The sequence below is a fragment of the Theobroma umbraticum genome, unplaced genomic scaffold (assembly GCF_002168275.2).
Source record: "Theobroma umbraticum cultivar Fairchild unplaced genomic scaffold, ASM216827v3 scaffold_44.0, whole genome shotgun sequence".
Taxonomy (NCBI): Eukaryota; Viridiplantae; Streptophyta; class Magnoliopsida; order Malvales; family Malvaceae; genus Theobroma; species Theobroma umbraticum.
Window position 1 is genome coordinate 9,468,074 of NW_018397255.1, and position 9,529 is coordinate 9,477,602.

General features: G+C 30.4%; 2 protein-coding genes across 2 annotated transcripts; both read right to left on the bottom strand.

Moving 5' to 3' along the window:
- Nucleotides 1–1,191: 1,191 nt before the first annotated feature.
- On the bottom strand, nt 1,192–3,382 carry LOC110409022 (plant UBX domain-containing protein 4-like). Its single transcript, XM_021418233.2, has 4 exons — nt 2,740–3,382; nt 2,344–2,635; nt 1,812–1,907; nt 1,192–1,714 (listed from the first exon to the last, which is right to left on the bottom strand). The coding sequence occupies exons 1-4, from the start codon at nt 3,240–3,242 to the stop codon at nt 1,328–1,330; spliced, it is 1,278 nt and encodes a 425-aa protein (XP_021273908.1). The 5' UTR covers nt 3,243–3,382; the 3' UTR covers nt 1,192–1,327.
- Nucleotides 3,383–7,078: 3,696 nt separating this feature from the next.
- Nucleotides 7,079–9,284, bottom strand: LOC110409376 (RNA-binding (RRM/RBD/RNP motifs) family protein). Its single transcript, XM_021418697.1, has 4 exons — nt 9,011–9,284; nt 8,848–8,916; nt 7,569–7,675; nt 7,079–7,461 (listed from the first exon to the last, which is right to left on the bottom strand). The coding sequence occupies exons 1-4, from the start codon at nt 9,150–9,152 to the stop codon at nt 7,366–7,368; spliced, it is 414 nt and encodes a 137-aa protein (XP_021274372.1). The 5' UTR covers nt 9,153–9,284; the 3' UTR covers nt 7,079–7,365.
- Nucleotides 9,285–9,529: the final 245 nt, after the last annotated feature.

Sequence of the window (9,529 nt, forward strand, 5' to 3'; positions counted from 1 at the left end):
TGGTATCAAAAGGCAATTTACAGAAGCAGAAATTGAAACATATCCAGTGGTTGGAAACCGACCTTTTTGATTGCTTCCACTTGTTGATTCCTGTCAGCCCTCAAAAGGCTTGGATATCATTGGCTCCTATCTCGTCAATTAAAAACTACATTTCCTCCAAGAAACGTACAAATCATTTGACAATAGACCAACGTTGGATAACGTCCTTTTTACGACAAGTCCAGATAAAGATATTTTTAAAAATAATTTTATTTATAATTTTAATTATTTTTAATTAAATTATATAAAATTATTTTTAATAAATTTTTTTTCTATTTAACTACCCAGAAGTTATAAGTTATACATATTATATTATTCATCATGTTAAAAAAATATTATTACATATTATATAAAAAACAAGTTACATATTTATTATATTAAAAAATATTATTATTATATATTATATATAAAAATATTTTATAAATTATATTAATTAAAAATATTATTATTATACATCATATTAAAAAATAAATTTAATTTTTTTTATTGTTATAAATTTTTTATCGTATTCAACAAATAAATTTAACTTTTTTTGTACAGAACTCCGCTTTCATTTATTTTTCTACTTCAGGCAAGTTCCTCCTTACACTGTGTCACTAACTTGCCTAGCTTCCTTGTCCCTTCAGCAAAAGCTCACATCCTTTTCTCTTGTACAAGAGATGGCATGTCTTGTTGGGTGACTGTACTGTTTTCTTTCTGTGTCCCTGCTCTTTCTTTTTCATGACGTTGTGAGCTTTGTGCTCTCTGTTGTTGACTACTTTTAACTTTTGCTAAAGTTTTGTGCTTTTGTCTGTCACTTGGAGCCTTGTTTGGCTCTATCTTATTCATCATTAAATCCTTTAAAAGCCAGAAAATTTGGTTAAAAAACCATGGGTTTCCCGGTAAGAAGAAGAACAGGTTCCGGTGGGATGGAGAATTTGAAAAGAAACATTTCCTTTTTACCAATCAAACGCTGCTAAGTTGCAGCCATTTAAATTGCAGAAAAGATCTTCCACTAACTTCCTGCCAAACGCCCAAGGGCAATTTTTCAATTATGAAAGTAACAATATGTTTTACAAATATGAGGCTGAAAGTGTTCCTTCATGTAACCTCTCGACTACATTTTTATAATTTAGTCTACAATATGACAAACTGACTAAAACAGTTCTAATGTAATCAACAGCAGATTTTCTGGTCTGTCACATGAATCTCTTCAGTTTTGAGAAACAGATAAATGTTTTGCAGGCACGATGTATCACGGAGTCAATAAGTCACGGAGGTAAAATAAAAAAAAAAAGAAAAAACTTGGCTAGTATTTCTGGATAACAACTGAACTAGCAATTCCAGCCTGCTCTACTGTCTGGTCCAGATCAGTCAGTTGTTTAGGAGGGAACCCCATTGTCAGCAGCTGGTAGTTCCTTGCTCCACCAGGTCTTGATGCATCAATGAAGCCACGGATGTCTCTGATGGTATGATGGTAGTTGAAGCGTGAGACCATGCGTGTACCATCTGCTAACCTCAGCTGAATAGAGGTTGTTGGCAATGATGAATCCACAACCAGGCCCATAGATGGCACTGGTGCAGTGGTGATACTACTGGCAGAAGCAGTTGGCTCAGATGCAGTAAGGCTGGGGCTACTGCTACTGCCTAGAGTTCTCCCAACACCCTGAAATGCACTTTGCTGCCTCTGTGGTTCCTGCTTAAAAAAAAAAGAACACAAGAGAAACATAAACACAGAAGCAGGCAAAGGGATAAAAATGCAAAACATATAAGAGGAGATATAAAAGACACACAGTGTAGTTTTCATCTCGCCTAAAGAGCTGAAGATCCAATTTTGTACTCCTATCAGTTGGTTCAAGCTCTTTCGGGCATTGAGAGTTCATCACACTCTGCATTCAAAGGCAATTGAGAATAAGCACATAGCATCTCTACTTAACAATAGGCCCTAGCAGAGATATATACACAGTTGCACACATATATAACATTCTAAAAGCAAACTTCAACAAGAAAGTCAAAGATGTTCCAATATGTAATCGCCTCAATTTTACCTATGAATGAAACTTCCGTTACTCAAGGTGCTTGAGCAACTACTAATAAACATACTGATAGCGGCAACTAAAAGCCCAAGGTCCATAATGAAATAATCCCGTCATAGCATTACACTAAAAAAGCTAATTGACTTGACCTTAAACAGAAACATCTCAAAATCAATCTCCTTATGACTAAACTCTTTTAATTCATCAAACAGGAAAATACATGCGTATTATGTACTGATACCAATCTCACAACATATTCTTCGTAGAGCAAGTTGTACATTGTTATTACCTCCAAGAAGGAAGCATTGGCAGGATCGTCCAAGTGACGCAACGGCCCATCATCAACGGTAAACCCATTCCTCCAAAAAGTAACATTGTGAGTGACAACTTCAGGTGGTGGGGGGGGAGCAGGTGCCAGAGTTTCTCCAGAGAGTAATCTCGCCGTTCCAGTGAAGCTTCTCGTGCTCGACGACGATGGTCGGAAATAATCATCAGATCCTTCCACAGCTCCCGCTTGTCTCGCTTGATTAAATATCGAATCCACATCATTATGCTTGGAAGGATCTCGAATCACCATCCCACTGCTCACCCAAATAACCAATTAAGAACAAATTGCTTGCCTAATTTTTCCCAAATTAAGGGTCAAAGTACTGAAAAACAAAAAAAAAGAAGTTAGAAATTAAACCTTTTTTCACCACCAGTATAGTAGTCTTGGGCTTCATCCGAATCGCTGTCGGACCCACCAGGAGGAGTCCGGTTCAAATCCGCGAGGGTCCGAACGCCACGAGCACTATTGCTACCAGACGGTTTCTTATCAGCGTTGCGGCGGGACCGCAGCTGGTAAGGAGCACGAGAGGGGCGGACAGGGGAAGGGGAGCGAGAGCGGGAAGGCGATTGTGAGGGAGAGTAATCAGGGGAATCGGACGGCGAGGGAGTAGCGGAATTATTGAGGTCGCGGGAAGGTGGAGGTGCGATCGGGTGCGGTTGGTGTGCAGCGGCGGTTGCGGTGGAGTTGTTGTCCAGGAAAGTCGAAACGGCGGCGTCGAGGTCCCACTGATGGGATTCTAAGAAGAAGAGGGCTTCTTCCTTGGAAGAGGAGGTGATTTCGATAAAGGAGTTAATTAAAGCTGCGTTTTGATTGGCGGTTGGGTTGTTGGGAATTCCTTGCTGCTGCGTTTCGTGCTCCATTGTCGGATTCGGTTTTTCGTTTTTCTTTTTTTTATTGAGTATCTTCGAAACTGCGATAAAGCAAAATGGGGCGGACTTGCAACTCTCCTTTTATAAGTTGTACAGTTGTCTGCTGCAGTGCTTTGCTTCTTGATCGGATTAGAATTAGAGTCGATTTCCTCCGCTTTTGCGTCTTTTTCCTTTTAACTCGGAGTTATCAAAACGGCTGCGTTTTTTGGATGCTTTATCCATGTGGACCGTATGCTGAGCACGCCGTTGTCCAGATGAACGAGGAATTTCTTTCTTTTGTTCTTTAAAAGGAAAAAGAAAAGAATTTCTTTTCTTTTATATATATGTGAAAATTAGATTGACCCGTTTAGCTTTGAAGAGATTATCTCTTCAAACAGCTTAATGTCCACTGAAAATATGTTGATTTGAGTCTTGAATTCTATTTTAAGTTTATTAAAATTTTAAATCTTATTTGATGAAGATTTTTTTTATATGCATTCGAATATATGACTTATTGATTAATATATAATTTTCTGTTTAAAAAGTATGTGTTTGAATCCCTTTAAGCTTTTTATTTCACATTAAATATTTACATGATTTTAAACTTATTATTCTACATTAATTGCTAATTGAGAGAATTTAAACTTTTTATTCAACATTGTGCTAATTGACAGAAGTGCTCTAGGAGCCCTAAAGAGATAATACTTTGTAATTCTTATATTTTATTTTAGGTAAAGTTAGAGTTATTTAAGTGAATGTTTTTAAGAGGTTATTGATAGAGGATGTGCAAAAGGATTTTAGATTGGTTTGGGAAGACTTGGCTAAGAAGTTAAGGATGCTAATAGATATCTTGTTACAAAGTACTTGTAAGTACTTGACTCAATTATATAAGATTAGAGTACCTTATAATCAGGTTTAGGTAATAATTTCACTACCCGTATCAAGTTCAAGTAAGACTTAGGTACCAATCCTTAGGTACCCAATACCCTAAACTCAATTATATTGTTTTTAATTTTATGTAATTAAAAACAAACCTATATTATTAATTAAATTAATTCAAAAAACTATGATTATTAATTAATTTGTAATATCTTTTAATATATATACTCTATAAATTGTGTTAATTTATAAAAAATATAATTACTATTATATATATACTTTTAATATGTATATTTTAAATATATAAACATATTTACTTTCTAGTTTGTATTAATGTTACAAAAATTATAACTTATAAAATTATTAATTATAATATATATACTTTTGTTTATATAAACTTATAAAACATATACTTAAAAAGAAGTTGTGAGATTAGAATAGTTTTGAAACCTAACAATTTTTTTTTTAAGTTTATGCAATTAATAACAAACCTATATAGTCAATTAAACTTGTAATACTATTTAAGTTGTTGTTTGGATATTTGTTTTTAATTATTTAAGTTGATATTTGAGATATATATTTTTTATTATTTAAATTTAAATTTTATTGTTTGTGTGCTTTTATACATTTTATTATTAATAAATTATATGGAATATGGATTAAAATATTATTGTATATAAATACGGATATGGATTCCGGTTTGGGTAATTAGGTACTTATGAAGAGCATTTTAATAATTTTTTTATATAATCGAATTTTTAAACGAGTTTGAGTAATTATCGGGTAGTGGATATGTATTAGAGTTTGAGTTAAAGTAGTAAATTTCAAAAATATTCGAATAATTATAAGGTTCGGATAACCCATTTACTAAGTTGGTTTGGGTTCGAGTATTTCAAAATTAACGGATCCTCTATCCATTGACATTAAGTAGAACTACGTAAATTCTCGTATTTTCTATTTTGCTTGATTTCTCTCTATTTTATCTTTGTTGTTTTTTAGGTTTCATAACAAAATTTTAACGTAAAGTTATACATTAACAGTATGTTTGGTTGGGAAATAGCTAAATCATTTGCCATGAATATTTAATTCAAACTTTTCTAGTAATTGCTATTCCATAAATGGGGCAATAGTTTCTAAAATTAATAAGACAAAAATGCTCCTTATAAGTGAAATGAAAAAAAAATTTAAAACAAAAATGTTAAGTTTTTAATTATATTATAAAAATTAATATTTTAAATTTAAAATATAATTAAAATAATTAATATTTTAATCATAATAATATTTAAATTATCAATTATTAATATGTAAAAACAAAATAAAATGAATAGAAAACCATATATTATAATAAAAAGTTTAAGTTTTTAATTATATATTATTAAAAATTAATATTTTAAATTAAAAATAATTAAAAAAATTAATATTTTAATCATAATAATATTTAAATTATCAATTATTAATATGTAAAAACAAAATAAAATAAATAGAAAATCATATATTATAATAAAAAGTTTAAGTTTTTAATTATATATTATTAAAAATTAATATTTTAAATTAAAAATAATTAAAATAATTAATATTTTAATCATTATAATATTTAAATTATAACTAGAATATTAATATTTGAAAATTTTAATAATTAAATTATCAATTATTAATATTTTCAATAAATTTTAAATTATTAATAGTTTAAAAATAAAATAAAATAATAATAGATAATCATATATTATAATAAAAAGTTTAAGTTTTTAATTATATATTACAAAAAAATAAAATTTTAAATTTTAAAATGAATTAAAATGATTAATATTTTAATCACAATAATATTTATATTATAAATAAAATATTAATTATTTAAAATATAAAAAATTAAATTATAAATAAAATATTAATTTTAAAAAATATTATATTTAAATTATCTATTATTAATATTTTAAATAAATTATAAAATTTTAATTTTATAAAAATAAAATAAAATAAAAATAGATAATCATATATTATAATAAAGAGTATTTTTGGTCTTTTTATCATCTATTCTTTTATTATCTCAAAATTATTTTTACTAATCAAATATTTTAATAAATCATAATAGCAATTCTTATATTATTTCATTCGTCAACCAAACTACATAATAATTTTTCTATTATATTCTCATAAAATACTTATTCTATTCTATGAACCAAACTTGTCTAAGGATATTGTTTCTTCAACAAAATAGTAGTTTTTTTTTTCTTGTTCTTCTCCACTTCCTAAAATATTCAAAGAAATGCATTTCCAATTTGATTTCTTTTTCATGAGATCTTTCAATTTCTATAGGCTATGATTGCTTCGATTGTTACTTTTATTAAGAAAATTTTGATTGATCCATTCGTTTTTGAATTGTATTGATTTTATTTTTGTTTTGATCATTATTTGTATTGAGTTATAAGGGTTTATATTCAAAATTTGTAAAAAAGGATCCAGATACTCTTGTTTTCTTTTAAAAAGCCTTAATCGATCCTGTCCAAATATTTTGATTTTATTTTTGTTTTTTTTATTATTTGAAAAAATAATCTTATACAATTATATAGTAACTTATAAATTTATGTACAGGATTAGGAAAAGAGATTCCTCCTAAGAAACCATTTCTTCTTTTTATATGATGCCATTCTTAGACCACCTATGAAGTAGAAGTCATGTATGTCAAGCACCAAAATTATAATTGTAGTCCGAACATGGTTATTGTTCTTTTGTAGTAGTGTATCATTCAACATTTTTGATATGTGTAAAGACTTTGGTGCTACCTATGACTACAAGAGGTAAGTTGGTCTATCTTAAGAAGAAAACAAAAAGAAAAAAAATGAAAAATTTCTATTGAAATATATATTTTTAATTAAACAAATAAAATACAAAAAGATTAAAACAAAGGCTTTTTTTTTTTTAATTGGAAGAAGGAAGATTAGAATTTTGCTCTTTAGATAGGCGATTATGCATTAATCAATGAGCCAAATGCTCAGATGTAAGATTAAAACAAAGGTTATTATTGTTTGTTTACAAAAAAGTAACTGAAATTTTAATACCGGTACTCCCTTTGGGAATATAACTAAAACACAAGATCTTAAATAAAAAAAACCATACCACGAGGTGTATGTGGAGTTTAGCTATATCTTTACCAACTACTACCATATGTTGCTAATGATAATGTAGTTCATCAACCCCACTGCAACATCACTGCCCCGATCCCTATCAAGGATAAGGAGATTCCAAATACTTGAGGAGTTCAAGCATTACCATTAGGCAGGCGAGGGACTACAACAGGTGCACCACGAATCTTTTCAAGAGCAAAGCTTATCCTTAACGGTCGACCTAGCAATGCCTGCAGCCAAAAGAATATCAGTTTGGAAGCAGTTTCAAATATCTCATAAAATGACCTCCTAGGCAAGACCACTTCAGGTTGCCAGAGAATCAAAATAGTCTGCATACCTTTCCATCCATAGCATCTTTAGCACATCTGGCTTCATCTTCTTTAGAAAAGTGAACAAACCCAAAGCCTCTTGACCTACCAGTGTCTTTATCATACATTATCCTCACTAGAACAGAAACACCAACAGGACCAAAGAGCAATCATAGTGTAGATTGAACAGACTAAAGGCCAATTAAACTGCAAAAATTATTACCATCTTTATAAAAAAAATGTGAGCAAGCTTCAAATTCAGGTTTGCACATGTTAAATGTCCAATTCACTCAGCAGGGCAACCTTCGAAAGATACTTTTGTTTCCCCAAAATGAGTTCGAGGTCAAGTTTTATTTATTTATTTATTTTTTTAGCAATAAATTTCTCTGATAAATTGTAATGCAAATATTTGGCATGTAGTAGAACATAAGTTATATATCTTATAATCTTTTGAAGTGGTTGCTGATGCTTGCTAATGCAGTAAATGGATCAACAATAATGTGAAGTAATCAGAGGAAATAATTGTTTCCAAAGATTGGTAATTTTAGCAAGCACCACCAGTTGAAATGATTGATCAATGTCATTGGTAAGTGGTAACCAGTGACTACTAAGGTCAACACACGGTAACAGCAGGTTTTTCCCCCACAAATTAACTTGTGGCCTTAGTAAAGTAATTTCTTAGTATTATATAACTTTAAGCTTGAATTTTGAATGATGAGAAAAAAATAAAAGTAATTTTCTGTGTTGATTCATATATAGGACTGTCATGCTGTGAATATGAGACAATCTTAGAAAATATCATTCTATAAGCTATCTTTTCATGAAATAACAAAGCCTTCATTTGTTTTTGCTTTGCACTGAAAGGCACTATGGTATTTAACACTTCAATTCTGGGGGCATTATCGAACCAATTTAGTGAGGTTTCATGGTAATCACTAATCAGCAGCGACAAGTTACTTCTTCTAGTCAGCTTGGATTCATTTCACTTTCAGCTCAACATTGATAGGTTATCGGTACGGGTTTCCCTTGAACAAAATATAAACAAGAGTGGGAAAAGAAGAGCATATTTTGCACTAACTATTTAAAAATTTTGAGTTCCCTATAAAATTATCATTTCATTAACATTTCCCATGTTATCAAACACAACATAAAGACTATAAATATAGCAACCCGTATTTCGTTTTCATCCAAAATTTGACTATTTGTTGACACTGTGATCACTCAGACAATTCATCGAACACCTAAATGACCCTACTAAGCAGTCATATAAATTGTAAAAGACAATTGAGGCTGAATGCAGTAACCTACCTTCTGAGACTTGGCCAAAAAAGGAGAAGGCATCTTTCAAGGATTTCTCATCAACTGACCATGACAATCCTTCAACACCCAATACCCATCATGTTAACAATAATCACAAAGAGCAACAGAAAGAGAGAAAAATAAGTATGAGAAATAGGGAAAAAGAGGAGACCTGCGACAAAGAGTTTGCCGTTGGGAGGAGGACGGGTGGAAGATGAAGTTGGTGAACAATAGAATCGCCAGGATGAATAAGTTGGATTATCAACTATTGTCGAAGCTCTTCCAGCAATGAACCTCATGAGGCTGTTCTTCATTCCTCCGCCAAAGATCCACCACTGTTTTTTCTCCTAAAGTCCAACTTATTTCTTTTTAGTCCGCTTGTTGCTCTTTATTGACAAAATTATGAGTAGCGAGTATAGGCTGAGACGTTGAGTTATGTTTAAACAAGGATAGAGGCAAATCTATTCAGTTATGTTTTGGTTGAAATTACTCATTAAATTAGTTTATATTTTTATTTAATAGACAGCTAGATTAAAATTTTTAACATTTTGAGTAGAAAATGAGTATTAAATAAAGTGTTGCAATGCATTTAAGTAAATTTTAGTAAAGTAAATTTATTCCTTGTAGTGGTTTATAATCTTTTTCACAGAGATAATCATATGAGATGAAATTTCGATTACGATGTATAAAT

Bases quoted from the DNA above. Each gene is read 5' to 3' on its own strand.
- LOC110409022 (XM_021418233.2), bottom strand. From the start codon at position 3,242: ATGGAGCACGAAACGCAGCAGCAAGGAATTCCCAACAACCCAACCGCC. The intron at 2,636-2,739 runs GTTTAATTTCTA...TTGGGTGAGCAG, and splicing joins TATACTGGTGGTGAAAAAAG to TGGGATGGTGATTCGAGATC. The intron at 1,715-1,811 runs GTGTGTCTTTTA...TTTTTTAAGCAG, and splicing joins GGCGAGATGAAAACTACACT to GAACCACAGAGGCAGCAAAG.
- LOC110409376 (XM_021418697.1), bottom strand. From the start codon at position 9,152: ATGAAGAACAGCCTCATGAGGTTCATTGCTGGAAGAGCTTCGACAATA. The intron at 7,676-8,847 runs GTAGGTTACTGC...TTTCTGTTCTAG, and splicing joins TTTTGGCCAAGTCTCAGAAG to TGAGGATAATGTATGATAAA. The intron at 7,462-7,568 runs GTATGCAGACTA...TTTTGGCTGCAG, and splicing joins AAGATGCTATGGATGGAAAG to GCATTGCTAGGTCGACCGTT.